The sequence below is a fragment of the Lepus europaeus genome, chromosome 5, assembly GCF_033115175.1.
Source record: "Lepus europaeus isolate LE1 chromosome 5, mLepTim1.pri, whole genome shotgun sequence".
In the NCBI taxonomy this organism is placed as follows: domain Eukaryota; kingdom Metazoa; phylum Chordata; class Mammalia; order Lagomorpha; family Leporidae; genus Lepus; species Lepus europaeus.
The window spans coordinates 50,758,685-50,779,298 of NC_084831.1; the positions used below are offsets into that span (position 1 = coordinate 50,758,685).

At 42.8% G+C, this 20,614-nt stretch overlaps 1 protein-coding gene across 5 annotated transcripts in view; it reads left to right on the forward strand.

Annotated features, from left to right (window-relative positions):
* FGGY (FGGY carbohydrate kinase domain containing) overlaps window positions 1–20,614 on the forward strand; it is a 511,589-nt gene that overhangs the window by 68,605 nt on the left and 422,370 nt on the right. For all 5 annotated transcript variants that reach the window (XM_062193368.1, XM_062193367.1, XM_062193366.1 and 2 more), the window contains exon 5: window positions 19,782–19,870. In XM_062193368.1, coding sequence (XP_062049352.1) covers window positions 19,782–19,870 — 89 coding nt within the window. The remainder of the gene's footprint in view (window positions 1–19,781; window positions 19,871–20,614) is intronic.

Here is a 20,614-nt window from a genome sequence, read left to right on the forward strand (position 1 = left end):
TTTCCATGAAAAAAAAAAAATCTTGTAGTCATTGCTAACCTTTCTGCTCAACAACATTTTATTATTTAACAAGGGATTTTTTTTCTTCTTGTTTTCCTAAAAGGTACCATACTAGGATTTCACATTCAAGATTTCAACTAAATGCCTTAGTGACATAGTATTATCATCCCATTATACAGACAAGGACACTGAGCCTCAGAGGACTTAAGCAGCTTTCCTAGAGGTTCATAGTAAGTCAGTGGTAAAGCCAGGATCCTCACCTAGTGCAGCTGACCTCCTGCTCCTGGGCTGTAACCACTGTCCTCACCTGCTACGACTGTACAGTGTGGCAGCCCACAAGCCCAGCCCAGGCCCCAAAAATATTTGGGTTGACCCACTCTGTCTTAAAACAAAACCAATTTTGAATTAGTTTCCAATATCTAAAAACTAAGAAATTTCACGTTAAAAAAAAAAAAAGCAGATTTTCCTGCTTCCCTTGAGAAAGTAATAAAAGAACCTGGCAATACCAGGTCCACATTTCCATGTGGAAGGAATTGGCTGGAGCAAGGAGGGGCTGCCCTTTGCAAAAAGGGCTGGTGTTCTTCATTTCACAGCAGGCCCTGCCCAGCTTGCTTCACTCAGTTCCCTTTCCAGCCCTCCCTCCATGGGCATTTGTATTTGAGACCTAGGCTGTGGGAATTTGTTCAAGGAATCCATTACCTTTCCTATAACAAATGCTTAGAGAAATGGAGACATTCCAGATGGTGAATTTCTTGTCAGTGGCTCTAATGCTTCCATGCCCATGTTCTCCCACACCACTGTGTCTTTGCCCAGGTTTTTCCCTTCTGCCTGCAAACTTCTAATAGTTTCTTCTATCACCTGGCAAACACAAACTAATGGCTCAAGACTCCGTATCACTTCCTCCAAGAAGCCTCCGGTGACTGTGTCTGGAGTTGATTAGGATCCTGCTCTCTGTTTCCAGTGGCATCCCTAGTATCTGGGGCACAGGATACCCTTACCATTATTAAGTCAGTAAATATTTGGATGGAAGGAGGGATGACCTTATTAAATTGTCTGTCACACCATTGTTGATTGCTCTGAGTATCTGCTCAGCCGTTCCATTCCACTGTGAAAGTCCACTGCATACATGCAGAGTGTAAGCTGATTTACCCTTCCCCAGTGTGAGAATTGAGACTTGGAGCTTTACCACTTCTTTCCCCCCTACACCCTCCCCTTTGCTACAGTCCTATTACCTGAGTCACAGCTTTTTGTGTGTGTGAACTGGAGGCTCTAGATACAGGCAGCAACTCCTCTGGGCTGCTCTTTTAGATTTGGACTCCTGTGGTGGCTACCAAGAATCCAAGACTCCAAGCCTTGTCTACTGAACCACAAAGTCTCCCTTTAGAATGTTCAGACCAGGGCTCTATACGTTCAGACCCAGTTCCTCCCAGCCTTTGAGCAATGCAAACAGTATAGTCAGCTGTTGTTAGAGCATCTGTTGTGGATTTTCTCTCCAGGGTGGTCTGCCCATAAATGGATCTTATAACCAAATCATGTAGTGTTGAGACTGTTGGCCTGCCTTTATCTACCTGGACTGTGAGCTCTTTCTTTGTCATCCTGTACTTGTATATTTGATTTCTGCCATGTATGGGCTGTGCTGTTTTATTTTTATACTCCAACAAAGTAATTTTTAAATGTAAATGAAGCAAAAGAAGAAGAAGGAGAAAGAGAAGAAGAGGAGGAAGGGGAGGGGGAGGAGCCGGAGGAGGAGGAGAAAGAGGAGGAAGAAGAAGAACTTGGCCTGATATCATATCTAGTTATAATTCATAAGTACCAGTGATTATAATGATACTCTTTTTTAAAAAAAGATTTATTTTATTTATTTGGAAGACAGAGTTACAGAGATAGGTAGAGACAGAGAGAGAGAGAGGTCTTCCATCCATTGGTTCACTCCCCAGATGGCCTCAACGGTCGGAGTTGCGCTGATCCGAAGCCAGGAGCCAGGAGCCAGGAGCCAGGAGCTTCTTCCAGGTCTCCCACGTGGGTTCAGGGGATCAAGGACTTGGGCCATCTTCCACTGCTTTCCCAGGCCATAGCAGATAGCTGGATCTGAAGAGGAGCAGCCAGAAATAGAACCGGCACCCACATGGGACGCTGGCACTTCAGGTCAGGGCTTTAACCCGCTATGCCACAGCACCGGCCCACAATAATACTTTTTGTTTGTATTTTACTTTATGGCTTATGATAGGCTTCCATGTGTAATTTTCTTCATTTGGTCTGTGACATGCTCTTGTAAGTGTTGTTCTTTCCTACTTATTGTGGATGAATGTAACAAGGCTTGAAGAGATGATTTGTCTACAGATATGAGCATTGGGGCTTTTTTTAAAAGAAGATTTATTTATTTATTTGAAAGACAGAATTACAAAGAGAGATAGAGAGAGAGATCTTCCATCTGCTTGTTCATTCCCAAAATGGCCACGATGGCTAAGGGTGGGCCAGGCTGAAGCCAGGAGCCAGGAACCAGGAACCAGGAGCAAGTTCTTTCAGGTTTCCCACATGGGTGAAGAAGCCCAAGCACTTGAGCCATCTTCTAATACTTTCCCAGGTCATTAACAGGGAGCTGGATTAGAGGTGGAGAAGTCAGGTTATGAACTAGTACCCATACAGGATGCCAGCACTGTGGGTGGCAGCTTAACCCGCTATGCCACAAAGCTGGCCCAAGGATTGGGACTTACCTAATGAAGGTTGTTTTGGTATTAAATCATGTTTTGTTTTGTTTTTCTTTTTTAAAACCATATTTCTTCCTCACTTGGGTATATAGAGTCTTGAGGATCAAATTTATCTGTTTGCACCTTGCTTTTGTATACCCAAAAGCAAATAGTATTTTTTAGAAAGGTTTTATCTAATAAATATAAATTTCATAAGTACAGTTTTTGAAATATAGTGGTTTTTCCCCCCTACCCACCCTCCCATTCCCACTCCCGTCCCACCTCCTACTCCCTCTCCCATCCCATTCTTCATTAAGATTCATTTTTAATTATGTACAGAAGATCAACTCTATACTAAGTAAAGATTTCAACAGTTCAATAGTTTCAACTATACTAAGTAAAGATTTCAACACAGACACACAAGGTATAAAGTACTGTTTGAAGACAAGTTTTACTGTTAATTCTCATAGTACAACTCATTAAGGACAGAGGTCCTACATGAGGAGCAAGTGCATAGTGACTCCTGTTATTGATTTAACAATTGACACTCTTTTTTTCTAGGTGCTTTATTTTTTTATCAGATTTTCATTTTTTAAAACTTTTTTTAATAAATGTAAATTTCAAAAGTATAGCTTTTAGATTACAGTGTTTTTCCCCCATGACCACCCTCCTACCCATAAACCATCTCCTCTCCTACTCCCTCTCCCATCACATTCTTCATTAAGATTCATCATTAATTATCTTTATATACAGAAGATCAACTTAGTATATACTAAGTAAAGATTTCAACAGATTGCATCTACACAGACGCACAAAGAGTACTGTTTGAATACTAGTCTTACTGTTAATTCACATAGTACAACACATTAAGGACAGAGATCCTACATGGGGAGTAAGTGCACAGTGACTCTTGTTGTTGATTTAACAACTGACACTCTGAAAACACAGTATTTTGCAGTGAAAGCAGACTCAGTACATATTTGCTGAATGCATTTGTGTTTTCTGCTATTTGACTGTGGCACTAAAGGCCACTTGCCCAACTTGCATACTTCCCATTTTCCTGACTGCCAGAGATGTCAACTAATTCTGGAAGCTTTTAGTATAACCAAGACGGTGAGAAAAATATTGCTAAGTTAGGCCAGCTATATGCTCATGCGGTATGATCAGTTGTAAATCAAAAATTGAACAAAATTCTTTTCTCACAGTGGCTAAGAGGTCAAACCTGGTGGAAGAAGATACTACCTTCAGAAAACATGCTAGAAATACCAGTGCAGTTAATGTGTGTTGTGATATAGTAACTTGGTTGTCTGTGAACTGTCAGTTTGGAAGTTTGTAGGCTCAGGTACTGATGGAAGCAACAGAGGCAGCAGACCAGAAGTCCCCCACAGGATGCAAAACCAGGGGTTCTGCTGGAGGGGTACATGAATCTTGTTTCTCTGATAATCTATGCTGGTTTTACTTTTTATTTTTCCTCTTTTTTAAAGATTTATTTATTTATTTGAAAGGCAGGTTGAAGCCAGGAGCCAAGAGCTTCTCCCACGCAGGTGCAGGGGACCAAGGACTTGGGTCATCTTCTACTGCTTTCTCAGGCCATAGCAGAGCTAGGTCAGAAGTGGAACAGCTAGGACTCAAACTGGTGCCCATATGGGATGCTGGCACTGCAGGAGGTGGCTTTATCCGCTACGCCACAGTACTGGCCCCTGTTTTTCCCTCTTTAAAATGAGAAGAACTGGCCTAGCACTGTGGCATGGGGGTTAAGCTGCTGCCTGCAGTGCTGGTATCCCATATAGGTGATGGTTCATGATCCTGCTGCTCCACTTCCGAAACAGCTCCCTGCCAACGCACCTGGGAAAACAATGTAAGATGGCCCAAGTGCTTAGGTCCCTGCATCCACACAAGAGACCAAGAACAAGCTTTTGGCTCCTGGCTTCAGCTTGGCCCAGCCCTAGCTATTGTGGCCATTTGGGGAGTGAACCAGCAGATAGAAGACCTCCCTCTGTCTGTAACTCTGCCTTTCAAATAAGTAAATAAATCTTTAAAAAAATAAAATGGGAAGAACTGGTTGGCTATTGTAGGCATATTTGATTTACTCAGTGAAACAAGATTTTGTCCAGTAACTACTGCACAGAAAGCTCTGAGCCTGATTATGGAGAGGGAAGGAAGAAGCCACACTTGCCCTTTGTCACTAGGAGCTCTCCTGTGTTGGACCAAGAGCAAGACACTGCGAAAGCCATTTCTCCCCAAGTGGTTTATTGTCACAAATTTCAAACACACAGAAGAGTTGAAAGAATTTTGCAGTGAATCCTGACAATCATCTAGACCCTTTCCTGAATGTTTAATTACTTTGGTTTTTCACTTTTATGTACATCTCTCTGTACCTCTACCCATCTATCAATCCATGTTGTTTTGGGAATAAGTCGAGACTTCACTACGTTTGTGAAAGCAGTTTGAAATACTAAAAGCGTTTTACCTTTCTGAGATACTTAATGAATTCTAGTTAAGATATTGACCCTATTTGATAACCATGGACAGACATGTTTAACACCTGTACTAGACTTTATTAAATATCTATTATGTGCTTTTCAGTCCCCTAGCTCGTTTAATTATTATGAGGACAGTGTTGTTGCTTATTTTGTAAATGAAGAATTCACTCACTGACTGTTAACATCTGGCAATACTAGAATGTACATTTGGGTTTTCTGTCACTAAGAAATGGATTTAAAAAGGAATGGAACATTTAGCTTGTTAGATTCTGGCCTTTTTCAGGCAGGATATCTCTGCCTCCTCTGCAGATGAGATACCCAGGCAGATAGCCAGTTTTTGTTTACATTTTAAATTTCTGCTAACATATTTGTCTGCTTTAATTTCTTTTTTTTAAGATTTATTTTGTTTATTTGAAAGAGTTACAGAGATAGGTCGAGACAGAGAGAGAGAGATCTTCCTTTCGCTGGTTCACTCCCCCAGTAGCCACAGTGGATCAGAGCCGGGCTGATCTGAAGCCAAGAGACAGGAGTTTCTTCTGGGTCTCCCACGTGGGAACAGGGGCCCAAGGACTTGAGGCATCCTATGCTGCTTTCTCAGGCATGTTAGCAGGGAGCTGAATTGGAAGTGGAGCATCCAGGACTTGAACCAGTGCCAATGCAGGATGCTGGTGCTGCAAGCTGAGGCTTTAACCCACCAAGCCACAGCACTGGCCCCTTTAATTTCTTTTTTTAAAATTTTTTTTTAATTTATTTTTTTATTTTTAATTTTTTTATTTTTATTTATTTTTTTGACAGGCAGAGTGGACAGAGAGAGAGAGAGAGAGAGACAGAGAGAAAGGTCTTCCTTTACCATTGGTTCACCCCCCAATGGCCACTGTGGCCGGTGTGCTGCAGCCGGCACACCACGCTGATCTGAAGCCAGGAGCCAGGTGCTTCTCCTGGTCTCCCACGTGGGTGCAGGGCCCAAGGACTTGGCCCATCCTCCGCTGTACTCCCAGGCCACAGCAGAGAGCTGGACAGGAAGAGGAGCAACCCGGACAGAATCCAGCACCCTGACCTGGACTAGGACCCGGTGTGCTGGCGCCGCAGGCGGAGGATTAGCCTATTGAGCTGCAGCGCCGGCCTAAAGTTTTTTAAAAATTATTTATTTGAAAGTCAGAGCTACAGAGAGAGAGAGAGAGAGGGAAAGAGTGAGAGCACTTCAATCTGCTGGTTTACTCCCCAAATGGCCACAATGGCCAGGTGGAGCCAGGAACTCCTTCCAGTTCTCCCATGAGAGTGTCAGGGGCCCAAGCACTTGGGTTATCATCTGCTGTCTTCCCAGGCACAATAACATGGGGAGAAGGGAGTGAAAGCTGGATCAGAAGTAAAGCAGATAGGACAAGGGATTCCAGGGTCACAGGCAGCTGCTTAACCCAATGCACTACAATGCCAGCCCCAGCCCTAAAGTTTTAAGGTACATATGAATCCTAGAATAAAAATTTATCAAAGTATCCACCGTTTAGGTGTTCAATGTTAGACTCACATTTGAAGAGTCATACCTGAAAGTGGGTGTGATCTGTTTCAGGTATTACACAAGTTCTAATCCATAACCGCTGGTTTGTGTACCCACATCTTGTAGGTACCTTGGCATTCCTCTTAAATATGCCTAGAGGAAAGCGTGAATCATGATTGAACTCTGCTAGTGTGAGGACCCTGGAAATATTTGTGCAGCTAAGACCTCCCTCAGGACGTGACTGGGTGCAGCAAGCCGTGGTACCTCTGCTGGCTGAATGGTGAAGTGACTCAGGGAGTTCTGTACAGGCCAGCATCTCTCTGATCCTCCCTGCCTGGAGAGGCTCTGGACGAAGTAAAACTTGTGAGTGATCTTAGTGTTGAAAGAAAAGTCTGGTCTCAACTCGGTGGCCCCATCAGTACCCATCCCCTACCCTCTCACAAAGCTACTACAGTTGGCTTCTCGGCTTTGTAATCTCAGTGCTCAGTGTCTTCCAACTCCGAAATGCAAAAAGAGGGAGTGTTCATAGAGGTTAGCTGCTCAGGAAGTGGCTCTGTCCTCCAAGCCTCTATTTCTTATCCTGGCTTTGCAGAAGGTCTGAACCGTGGCATCAGAGGACCCTTTCTCCCTGGAGAGCCACTTCTATTGGTTATTGGAGCTTACCCAAGCAACACAAGCAAGCAATTAGGAAATAAGAGCAATCACTCTCTTCACCAATTAATTATTCCTAATTTTATAAATGAAAAGAAATTTATTTTTGTATCATAACTTTATTATTACCTCACCGCTGATTAGTGAAAATTATTCATCATGGACTAGGTCTCAAGTCCACAGTCTGGCACTTGAGAACAGCTGGTGCTTATGACCCTTGAAGCCCTCCATCAGACCTGGCATTCAGTGAACTTCAGAGAGGAGAGGAGAAGCTGGGCCCAGAGAGAAGCCTATGCAGTTGTCTTGGCATGCGGCTGTGTGGTCTGGCTCTGACTGGGGTCAGAGACAAGCCCAGGACCTGTGAAAGGGAGTGAATCACTGTGCAAGTATTTATCGAGCACCTCCCATGTCCTGGGAAGCAGCAGCTGGACAGTGGTGAAGGAGCACTGGCCTTAAGAGTTCACATGGCCGGGTTTCCCTCCAGGCCAGCCCTCCAGATTCTCCTACTGTGCATGATCTGCATAGCTCACTTCGCCTGTTGTGGTCCTCAGTTTCTTGTCTATAAAATGGGGATGATACGTCAGAAGGTATTTGGTGCATTGTAGAGTGCTGGGGGACTCATGTTTCAGAGGATGTTGGTGATGTTGATGGTGGTAAGTGGATTTTTGGAAAGAAGAGGTCTATTTTTCATATACTTACCTCTAGATGCAGATAAGAAATCCAGGAGTGAAAGGAAGCAAAACTCAGATTGTGCAAGCCATAAGCATTTTTAAGCCAAAAAAAAAAAAACTATGCTTAAATTATTAAAATTATCTTCATATTATTTGAAAGACACACACACACACACAGAGAGAGAGAGAGAGAGAAAAGGTCTTCCATTTGCTGCTTCATTCACCAAGTGCCCACCATAGCCAGGGCTGGGTCAGGTCAAAATTGGAGCCTGGAATGTACTCTGAGTCTCCCACGTGGTTGGCAGGGACCCAAGTACTTGAACAATCACCTGCTGCCTCTCAGGGTGCAGGCGTATTATCAGGAAGCTGGATGGAAAGTGGAGGAGCTGGAACCTAAACCAGGCATGCCAAGTATGGGATGTGAGCATCCCAGGTGGTGACTTAACTTGTGTGCCACACGTCCACCATTGTGATGGATCCTTTTGAACACTTCACGAGAGAAGAGGTCATGTTTTCTGTTTGATCAAATAATAGCAGTGAGATAGGCCCACCTCAGGCAGCTAATGAGCGAGCGGTAGAGCTGAGATTCAACCTTATGTCTGCCTCCAGTCTGTCTTTGTATTGCGGGATGGCAGGAGTTTAGGAGAGAGCAAATCCATCCTGAGGTGACCCAAGCAAATGCTTGCATGATCATGAGTGCCTCCTAGGGTGTTATCTTCACCAACAGTCTCAGAATGGGTTTATGTTTTAGGAATCAACCCTGTCAGAGTTGTTCGAGGTCCTTCATCCCTTCTGCAGATATTTACTGAAAGTTTGTTTTATTCCAGGTACTCTCTTGAATATTGGGAATGTAGCAGTAAGTGAAACAATTGTTGACTTTAAGCTGCTCAGATTCTAGAAGGGAGATGAGCGAGAAAGTCACAGTGGAGTGTAAGTGGAATGGAAATTTGGGTTACTATGGAAATATACACCCATTTAAGGTAGAGGAGTCAGGTGGGGGTTAAAGGTAGTTGGATAGCTACTGGTTGAATTGGAGTTGGGCAGGAAGCACTTGGGATGGGAGAGTATGCATTCCAGGGCAGTATGAGGAAGCAAGGCCTTCATGGGGCTGTGCACAGCGCAGTGAGAGCTTAGCATGTGAGAAAGCAGCTCAGCAAGTCAACCAAAAGCTCCCTGTGAGTCCCTCTTACATAAGCCGGCCTGTTCCTTATGGGACATTGTGGGGTGGCTCCGGTCTACCCTCAGCAGAATCAGAGAAGAGCTCAAAGCTGTTTTCTTTCTTCTGACCCGCCCATCTCAAGGACCTGAATCTGAGAACTCCTTGCAAGACAGGCTCTGAGGGTCACGTGGCTGCCGTGTCCTCCTCGGGCAGACAGCACGCTCTTCCCATTTCAGTTGTCTCAGGGCCAGACCAGACAGTGCCCCCCGACAATACAGCCGGGAGTCAACCCCCTTGCCCAGGCGGGTGGGGCTGAATTGCAGACAGGGCCCTCTGCACCTCTCCTTCTGGTGGGCGTATGACTCAGCGGTGGTGACATCAGCCATGACTTCATTCATCCCGGGGAAAGGGGCGTGCAGACCGGCAGCAAGGCTCTTTTCTTCCCTCCCCTCTCCATGTTTTGTCTGGACAGGGACCTTGTCGTGGTCCTGCTGTTGTTTTCCACATCTCTTTTTCTTTTTTTGAAATCTTCATTTTTTTTTTATCTCTCTCACTTCTATTTTTTTGTCTTGTCATTTTATTCACGCTTCACATTTAATCTATTCTTCCTCTGCACCCCATCCTCCTTTTCTCTCTGTCCATCTTTCGCTTTTGTCTTTGTCTCCTTCCTCCTTTTTGGTTTTCTTTTCCCACCTGTTTATGTTTTCTTCTGCTTCCATTTTCCTTTCTTCTTTTCTTTCCCTCTGCTCTCGCTCCTCCCGCTGAGTGAGAAATGTATCTGTAAACTGGTCCTCCTGACTCCCAGCCCTTCTCCTTCCAGAGCCCCCACTATGCTGCTGCTGCTTTAACTTCCCTAAACTGATTCACAAATCACTGTCTACTCAGGAACTGGTGAGGGCCCCATTCTCTTACAGCGGGAACGTCTGATACAAACCCACATGCACGTCCTGATGCCCCTCAGCTTCTGACTGCCCTGCTCACGGTTCCCTCTCCATGGCCATGCATGTAGAGGATGCTTCTTGCTCTTTTGCTCAGACAGTTGCCCTGGTACTACCCTCTGTCACACCTCCATTAGTCTTTGCCTTCCCTCCACACACAGATGAGACACTATCTCCTAAGTAACCTTTTTCTTATACCTCCTGCCTTGAGGAATGTCTAAACAGAATCCTTAGTTTCTCACCCATAAATGTAGGAACTTGAATTGCTGTGTACTTCTTGGACTTCCTCCTCAGTGTTTCCTTTTCACAGATTCTTTGCCCCACCTAGTTGGTCAGTAACCTGACACCACAGTATTCTTGCCTTTCATTGCCCCTCAGCAACCTAGGATATATCTAGCCAAAGACAAGGATTAGCAGACAAATTGTTGCATGACCAATACATATTGGCTTATTTCATATTAATTCTAGGGATACAGGTGAACAAATTATAGTTTCTCCCTACAAAAGAGCCAAGAATCTAGTAGGGGAGACAGGCCCATATATAAAATGAGAAGAGCAAGGATTATGGAGGAAACATTTACTGTGGGTATGCCAGGGTAGGTGTATTAATATAGATACCCTCATTGAATTGAATCCAAGTAACAATACTGTGGGTTAAACATTGCTTCAAATGAACGAATTAAGACCCCATTGGTTGGACTTACATAGTAAGTGGGACAATCAGTTTCTGAAATGAGGTAAATCAGACTCCAAGGATGGGAGGATGAGGTGGAACTTACATTCTAAATAATAATAAGAGCAGTCACTTAAGAAGTGCCTACTGTATTCCAGAGCTGTTCTAAATAGCTTAACATGTATTTGCTCATTTGATCTCTCAACAACCCTGATAAAGGTATTGTTGTTATTGCCTTCAGTAATTATTATAGGAAGAGGAAGTAAAAATAAGGAATAGTTAAGTAGCTTGCTCAAGGCCACATGGCTATCAAGTATTAGAGCTTGAGTAGGTGCCCATGCAGTCTGGCTCTGGAGAAGAGACAACAGACTGTACATTGGCACGTCTGTGTACAGTAGCATGTTGCACACTTAGAACTGCCACTGGATTAGCCTATTTAGAGAATCGAGTTCAGAAGGGGTGCTGATAGGTCAGGGTGTTGAGAGGTGATGAAAAAGGTGAAGCCTGGGGCTGGTCACAAAACCCTTATAGAGTTCTATCCTCTGTACAAGGATTTTGATAAAAAGGGCAAGAAATGTTCCTAGAAGTCATATTTTCTATGAGGTAGACTGTTATGGATCCATCATAAGGAAGAGCAGGTGAAGTTCTAATCTTATTCTGGCACTAGAGTTGAGCAAGAACATCTAGTTGGGGCCCTTGGAGGTAACAGTGGTGGAACCCTGCACCAGGGATATGAAGGAACAAGTAAGAATGCAACATGACCAGAGAATCCCCACAAAAATGCCAGTTAGAACAGTGAAGCACACCCATGCTTTTTGTGAGTTGGAGGCTAAGTAAAGCTTAGGTTGAAGGGCATCTGGGGAAAGAAAGAGGAAGGGGCAACCATGTGAACCAGCTTGGAACTCATACCAGGGTGTCCTCAGATGTCCCAGAACATTTGACATTTGATGGAGCACTTTTCCCACTGCAGCCCCCTCTTCATTGGTGCTTGGCCGCCATTCAGTGACCCAAGAGTCCAAGCCAGGAAGTGAATGGATCCATTTTCCAATTAAAATGAAACTTCTCCAAGGGACCTACTCACCCTGAGAAGAGAAATTTATCTTCCTGGCAGTCTGGCTTGGCTGGAATATGTCTGTGCTCTTGAAACAGACTGAGAAAAGCCATTAACTTGAATGAAAAAAAGAAAAATGGGGACAGTTCTTATTCACAACCTCATTCATTTATCCATTCATTCCTTATTTCCATTTCCATAAACTCTTATTTAGCCTGTACATCTCTGCTCATTCATTCATTTATTCATTCAGTTAACATTATTCATCATCTATATATCAGATCCAATTCTAGATCCTAGAAATAGGTTAAAAATGAAACTAAACAAACACAGTCCCTGCCTTTAAGGAGCTTTCAGTCTAGTGAGTGAGGTAAACATGTGAGCAGAGGATGGCAAGTACAGTTGATGGGGATAGTCAGAATGTGATGGGGCACTAGAGTAGCTCACGGAACTGAGGGGCTCAAGGGTGATTTTGTGGAGCGGATAACACCAGAATTGAGCTCTAGGCGAGTACATATGTGTATACACACTCCCTCATGGTTATGTTTTGCTGGAGAATCCTGACTCACAGAGGTTGACATGGTGGAGCTCTCTTCCTACATTAACTGAGAGAATAAATTAGAAGGATGATTAGATGTAAGAAATTAGAGAAGAAGTAGAGTATGGCTTCTTCAGTAACTGAACTACGTGAAACAGAAAATCATGAAGGAGGAGCACATTTATTTGGGAGAAGAACTACAGACTCTAAGTTAGAGAGGCAATGAGACATCCAGGCAGCTGTGTATCAGAGGAGAGTTTGAACTGAAGTCTCAGATTTGGCATTATTCAACTCGTAGTTGGTTGGAACACGGGAGTAACTAAGATTTCCCAGGCAGCATATGAGCAGTGAGAAGAGTGCTTGGATGAGGCAAGAATCCTAGGGAACATCCATATTTAAAGATAAGCTAGAGTGGCCGGCGCCGTGGCTCAACAGGGTAATCCTCCGCCTAGCGGCGCTGGCACACCAGGTTCTAGTCCCGGTTGGGGCGCCGGATTCTGTCCCAATTGCCCCTCTTCCAGGCCAGCTCTCTGCGGTGGCACGGGAGTGCAGTGGAGGATGGCCCAAGTGCTTGGGCCCTGCACCCTCATGGGAGACCAGGATAAGCACCTGGCTCCTGGCTTTGGATCAGCGTGGTGCGCTGGCCGCAGCGTGCTGGCCGCGGCGGCCATTGGAGGGTGAACCAACGGCAAAAGGAAGACCTTTCTCTCTGTCTCTCTCTCTCACTGTCCACTCTGCCTGTCAAAAAAAAAAAAAAAAAAAAAAAAAGATAAGCTAGAGAAACAGAGCTCATGAAGTAGACAGAAAAACAATGATGAGAAGGACATGAAGGGATCCAGAAAAGTGAGATATTAAGGAAGACCTCACTTTTCTACCTGTCCCAGTCTTCAACTTTCTTTCATTTCTAATCCAAGACCCTCTCACCCTTCCAAAGCTTTCTTTTCATATTAGGAGTCTGTCCTTTCCTCTCATAGTCAGTACCACCCACAGGAATTGTGTGATCTAGGTGTTTAAGACTTTGCTCCTCTCTTCCTGGCACTTCTGTGTCTTTTTATGGGTTCAACAGCCAGACACTTGGGCTACCATTGAGTTGACCATTAAAGATCCAAAATTCAGTCTTGCTTTCTGCTTTATCTTCATGTGGCCTTGGGACAATCATGATCCCTATATGGGCTTCAGTTTCTTAATCTTTAAGGTAAGAATTGTAATTTCTTATTTTCTTGTTTTAAAGAAGTATACAGATCAGATGGGATCATGCATGTCAAAGATCTTTGAAAAATTGGAAGGTTTGTAACAGTAATTAGAGTCATTCTTGTTGACTTAGGCCCTCTACATTATTTCAGTTCTCACAACATCCTTAAGGTAGTTGCTAATAATGTAGCATTTGAGGAAGCAGGGGCTTAGAGAAATTAATTTGCTGAAAGCCACACAGCTGGGAAGTAGTGAGCTCTATAATTGAACTCAGGTTGCCAGACTTCAAGGTTCTTTGGCCCCACATATCACAGCCTTGTTTTCCTAATACATGTGGTGGAATCTCAGTTCTAGAGAAAGTCAGCTTTGCAGAAATAGATCCGTTTTCATGAAAATGATAACATTTTTATGGCTGGGAAGTCAGTTCTTGTGCAGATTTGTGTGATTTCCTTTCTGCCCAACACTAGGCCTCCAGGGAAGGTGGAGGAAGGGTTTCTGAAAATTCAATCATTTAAGTTATACAATGAAATTATTTCATTTTGCAAGTGAATTCTATGATGGTACCTCCTTCCACAAGGAGGGTAATATGTCTTATCAATTCAATTTCCACCCCCCCTTGGTTGTCTTTTTCAGCAGTAGCATATATATTTACGCTATCTGACCTCTAGGCTTCAGTGCGGAGCTCTCCCACGTGCAGCCCTTGTAGCTATAGCAGCCCCAAAGCCCTTTTCCTTCTTTGACCCCTGTCTGAGCTTACTCATTATAGCAGATATATGGCCACACACAAAATATTATGATAAAGTTATGAGGCTGACTCACCAAACCTTGGTATCAGACTCATTACATTATTGTCGTACATCATCTTGTTAATTACCTTTTCCTGTGCGTGCATCTTTCTCCAGCTCTGTGTTACAGCTTTCTTTTGAAAGGTCTTGGCTTTAATTTTCTTCATACACCTCCTGAAGCTTTTTTAATTTTTCAAAAATTAGTTAGGCTTGGCTTCTGCATTCCAGACATTTGTCAGTTCAAGGTGGATTTGAGCACATGATTAGGATACAGCATGGGATGGAGGGATTCCCAGAAAAGTTGACATGTGAGCTGGATTTGAATCCAGGGGTAGGGGTTTGGAAAGGGGAGAAGATGGGAAACTTAGTGCAAGTAGTAGCATCAGCCTAAACAGTGGCATGGAAATATAAAATAGCCAAATACATTTATGGAAGAAAAAGTAGTGAGGTGACAGCAGAGTGGAGAGAGGAGAAGTGATAGGAGATGAGCCCAGAAAGTAATCCCAGTAATGATTCTGGTCACGTTGGAGTCAGGGTAAGTGTCCTGAGAGCCAGGCTAAGGAGTTAAAGTGTGATTCTAGGCCATGGCAAACTACCAGACTATTTTAAACAAAGGAATGCAGTGGCAAGTCTTTAAGTTTTTAGAAAGATGTCTCTAGCAGCACTAACCTCTCAACTTATCTGCCTGTCTGACTTGAAATAGTTTTAGGGTTTGGTCTTTATCTCAGTGGATGGGAGTTTAAAATACACAATTGTTTCATTGATTCTGGAAAAAAATTTCTGGTTGGGGTTTAGGACCTACTCCATAATGTAAGCTTCATTTTTTTTTTTCTTTTTTTTTAAGAATGACATTGAGGATTGAGATTCTTACTGAAACATCTCTAGACTATCAGCCTGTGTCTTAATTTGAAGGTTTAAACACAGAGTGAAGATAAAGTTATGCTTTTTCCTGGGTAGTTGTGCTGGAAAGCAAGATCGTGAGTACTTGGAATGTGCAGGCAGGATCATTATTGAGTGGGGAATTACAGAGTTCCATTCCCTGCCTTTTGTTCACCGCACAGGGCAGACAGCCCAGATGCAATCCCTTTGCAATGAGCGCTATAATACCAGGATGCTCCTCCCTTAACTGGGCATCACTTTTTTTCACGTTGGTCCAGGACCTCGATGTCATCGCAGTGGCTGCCTCATTTTCCTCACAGGTTCCCTTGCCTCCTAGAAGCAGCGGAAACCTCATGGCCTTCTCAAACACTGCAGTGGCAAGGCAAAGGCAAAAGTTGTTTTTCTCTGCCCTGGGGCTGGCGGGGCATCCGCCTTGCATCTTGGACATAATTGTTCTACCCGTACCCTCTACTGAGACCTGCAGCTGTGTGAGCTTTGAGCAGTGCCTCCTCCCATGAAATGCCGTGGTTTTATGAAGTAACTGATGATTAAAAAAAATAATAAGGAAAGAAAAAAACCTCTTCCCTTTGGTTGCTTTCAAGCTGGGGGATTGCTTAGCTCAAAGGTTTGTGATTGGAATGCAGAAGCCTTTAGTGCCAAGTCATACACCCCAGATCACTGCTGCTTTCTTTTTTTCTTGGAAAGATTAGTTTTTGTTAGTTGCTTGGTAACTAGAGGATAGGAAGATTTAACTCTTTCAGCACAGAGAGCTACTGGTTTGAATTGGATTACGCTGTCACATCATGAGATAGAACTGTGTTGACATGTGCTTAAGGCCTACCTTGTGCTCTAACCCCTAAGAGTGGGTGCACAGATGGTAGTGATAGGTATGTAGAATTAAAGTGAGTTGCACAGGAGAAATTGAAATCTCTGAAATGTTTGAAATTATGTACACAAATGTATTTGGAAAGGCTTTTCTTCATCTTATCTTTTGTAAAGAATGGTAGTGCCCCCCAAAATGCCCAGACCCACAGCTCTGACAGACTGGATGCCACAGGGAGGTGACTGTCATCGTGGAAGAAGAGAATACTCCCTAGAGCGAGAAGCCCTGGTGACTTTGGGCTAAGCCCTTGAGGTCCAGCCATTAGTGCCTACATCCTTAGTGTGACAGGACTGTGTATCATCCACAAGCCCCTGAACCCCCCTGAGAATCAAATAGGATGGGACACAGGTGGCAGATGTGAGGCCAATCATTGTGTCTTGATGCAGGCCTCACGCTTACAAGAATAGAATCAGTTCAGTAAGATCAAGACCCTTGGCCAGGACTGTACCTGTCAGGTAGAAGGAGGGACAGAGGAATTTTTTCACAGACCTGGAAAAAAATCCATCTGCAGGAGCCCATGTGCTCTTCAGCATCCCAGCATTTGATGACAAAGTACTTGTGAGTCATGGAGCCCTATGGAAGAACCTCCTGGGAGCCTCCCAGGCATTCTGTCAGCATCCCCGGGGAAGAGATCAGCTTCCAGAGAAATTCTGTCTCATCTCCATTCTCCCTTCTCTCTGCTGATAAACCTCCAGACTGGGATTTTGTAGAGAAAACAGGGAATCCTGCTAGATTTTCCTCGGAGACAGTGTATGTTTTTAAGGATATCTCATACTTACTTTTCAAGATTTTTTTTTTTATTTATTTGAAAGGCAGAGTGACAGAGACAGAGGGATAAACAGATAGAGGGATTCATTTTCCACCCAATGGTTCACTTCCCAAATGGTGGCAAAGGCCAGAGCTGGTGGAGGCTGAAGCCAGGAGCCAGGATCTCCATCCAGGTCTGCTGTCTTCTCAGGTGCATTAGCAGGAAGCTGGATCCAAAGTGTAGCAACTGGGATGTGAACCAGTGCTCTGAGATGGGATATTGGCATCACAAGGGGAGTTCCCACTTTGCCATCACATTGGCTTCAATATGTCTCATACTTCTAGTTGCACATAGATCTGGTTCTTCATCATGTGAGGAGGTGGATTGGGATCCTGGGGTGGATCGAGGAAGTCAGAAGAAATGATATTCCCTGGATACCTCTCTCTCCCTACCCTTAATATGTCCGTTCTTGGCAAAAAACCCTGAGATTTTCTTTGAGACATTCTACTTGGGTTCCATTATCCATATTGGTTATCTTTGTGACCACAGGGTGCAGACTCATTTCCCAGGTCTTCAATGGCCCTGTGAAAGATCGAACAGAAGCAGATAGTTTCTGAGTATAGGAGGATTTTTCAGCTTTGGCTTGAAGCACTGGGTGTTGCCATAATGGTTTGGTGGTTGATGTCTGGTGACTGGACTTGGGTTTCTGGGACCCTTGGAAGGAGTCTGGCTTTCCCCCTCTCTCTAACCACCAATCATGGAAACCACAGAACACATGGAAATAGACTGCAAAGACCATCCAAAAGCTTACTGGTAGTTTGACTTGTGTAGTTTCAAAGGTTACCATTTTCTAATTGTGACTTGTTAGATGGCATATAGAGATATGAGAGGACTTTAGAAAGTTTGTGGGAAATGTATAATATGGAAAAAATGCATAGATTTCAAGATTTTTCACCCAAAATTAATTTATCTTGTAATCCTGTTTTCCGTGAACTTTTTGAAATACCCTTGTATTACTAGTTCATATATTTGGTCATATTGGTCATATTTACAAACTTTCAGTTTTGCTTTATTTAAAATTAATTTATGGACATGAGAAAGAAGTCCAAGTCCTTTTGTACATAGAATCTCTCACTCAAATGATTAAGCATTTAGCTACAACAATAATGGAGACTGGGCTTTATATTTTGCCTTTTATACCTGAACACCTTTGAAGTTGTTTTAATGAGACTATACACTTGAGGAAGTAATTGTTTATCTGCTTTGTTTAGATATCTATGTTCATATAGTAATAATAGGGAAGCCATAAGTAGGAAGAACTCACAAAACTTGAGAGTAAGTGTAGGGAAATCCAGTGGTATGTTTGTACAGTAGATGTACTAGCACTTAGGACTATTGTATTACTCCAAGCAGATAACACATGTGGAAGCCCCTTTTAAACTGTCAAGTACTTCTCACATTACACAGATTGGAAGGTGAAACTAAGCAGCTTGTCTAGCAGTTCAGTAAACATCTATTGCGTGCCTGCTATATGTAACCCTGGTACTGGAGTCTGTCTCTTTTGAAACATCTGCATTGTTGCCGATAAGTCCCAAAGATACCCTTGTGCTTATATAAATTCCTCTTTTGCAGCATCTTCTAGGTGGAATGATTGAAACCAGGACATGAAAAGTTGCTTGGCTGGTTTTGCTTTATGAAGTTCTACTCCTCTAGAGGTGCAGAAAAGAGCAAGTTCTGGGTTTCCAAGTTTATCTCACATTCAGTTCCATTCATAGGGAAAGTTAAATGGTGACATTTGGATCCTCTTTCTGAATTCTTGGGCGAAGGAATCTGATGTCTTCATTCAACTAGGTCATATGTTCAGTCCTAGTCCAATCCACTGGTAGGGGTGGGGAACCTTTTTTATTCTAAGGGTCACGTGTATGTTTATAACATCATTCACGAGCCATACAAAATTATCAACTTAAAAATTAGCCTGCTCTGGACTTGTTGAATTTCAAGTTCCACCTATTGTTGCCTTGGTTGGCCAGACAAAATGATTTTGTGGGTCGTATAATGACCACAGGCCAGATGTTCCCCAATACTGGGCAGCTGAAAGTCCACTCAGGAGATGGTCATCATTGTCATCAAGACTGACAGGGTCCTTGACTCCAGAGAGTTTGCAGTCTAGCAGGAAAAAAAGAACTTAAATCATTGTGGGATGGTATTATAGCCACATGTAAACTTGAGTAAGAGATCCTGGAAACCTTCCCCAAGGAATATGGGTAGGATTAACCAAAGGAAGCAGGGGACATGTGTCCTGGGAGAGAAGAAGGTGGCAGGTGAGGAATGAATGTTCCAGACAGAATTGGCTGGAGAAAGAAAATTCCCAGCAGCAAGAGAAGATCTGGCTATTTGGCAATGTGGAAAATTTATAAAACATTTATAACAATGACTTGATTATGTGACTGTTCTCTTTGGCTTAGACTGGACCTTCTTTGAGGGCAGGGACTATCCTTTATATTGTCTTTGGAACCAGTTGGCATGTGGAGAATTTTATGTAGCAGGGCACATTTAGTTTCATTGGGTAATTTCTTGATCCATTTTCTCCTTGGCTTCCAGCTGCTCAGTGTTAAAATCTTGGTATATGTCTTGAGGCATATCGTCTCACCATTCCCCAGGACGATGGATTGCATGCCCTCCCACGGTATGCTTTTTCTCTCCCTCCAGGTTGGCAGAAAGGGATAAAAAGGAAATTATGCTCATTTTTGAAAAGACCAATAATTGCTACTTTTTCTTTCCTAAGTACTGCTTTTATATTCCCCTTCCTCCCAGTCCAAGTCCCTGAACAGATGTTTTTATGGACATTGTTGGCTATGTTTTTGTTTTGAAAATTTGAAAACATTATTGAAAGAATAGAGGGCTAGAAAAAAACCCATAATTGATTCTAATATATATTTAATTTGGCAGAACTTGAGAGAGACTTGCTGGGATAAGGCGGGACATTTCTTTGATCTCCCAGACTTCTTATCATGGAAGGCAACAGGTGTCACAGCACGGTATGTTAATTACAAGTTGGATGTTATTTGTGCTCTTCCATTCTTGGGTGTCTGTATATATATATTGATTTCTTAACTCTCTTTGGACATACCATTTGTACATCTGCATGTGATTTTGCACAGTTAAAACATCTTGAATCTATCTTCCATCTCCACTACACATGCCCAAGCACTATTGTTCGTATGAGGCTTGGAATGTGACTATCCAACATGAAGATCATTTTTTACAACTGGATGTATTTGAAGGAGATGTGAAAAAAAGAAAGGGTGAAATGTGACTATTTTTCCAAAGGCATTTTTAACATACTGAATAAAAGGATATGTGTGTGTGTGTGTGTGTGTATAAGAGAGAGAGAGATTTTAAAATGTTCATGGAGAACAGAATTGAAAGATTTTGTGGTACAAAAATGTTTGAAATCCATATGTGGAGGGGTCTTCAGAAAATTCATGGAAATGTTTATTATGAAACAACTGTATATGGATTTCAAAATTATTTTGTGCAAAAAATCTTTTAATTCCATTTTCCATGAATTTTTTGAAGTTTTCTCTGTGTCTCTCCATATTTTATATATATAAATATATTTTAAAATATACCTAATTATATGTAATTATATATAACATATATTTATATTCAAAGTTAAAACAAGAGAAATATACATGTATTGGTACCATCCCACACTATAGAAGTATATATGTTGATATCAACTGCTATTTGTCAGTAAATTATGAATGTTAAACATAAAT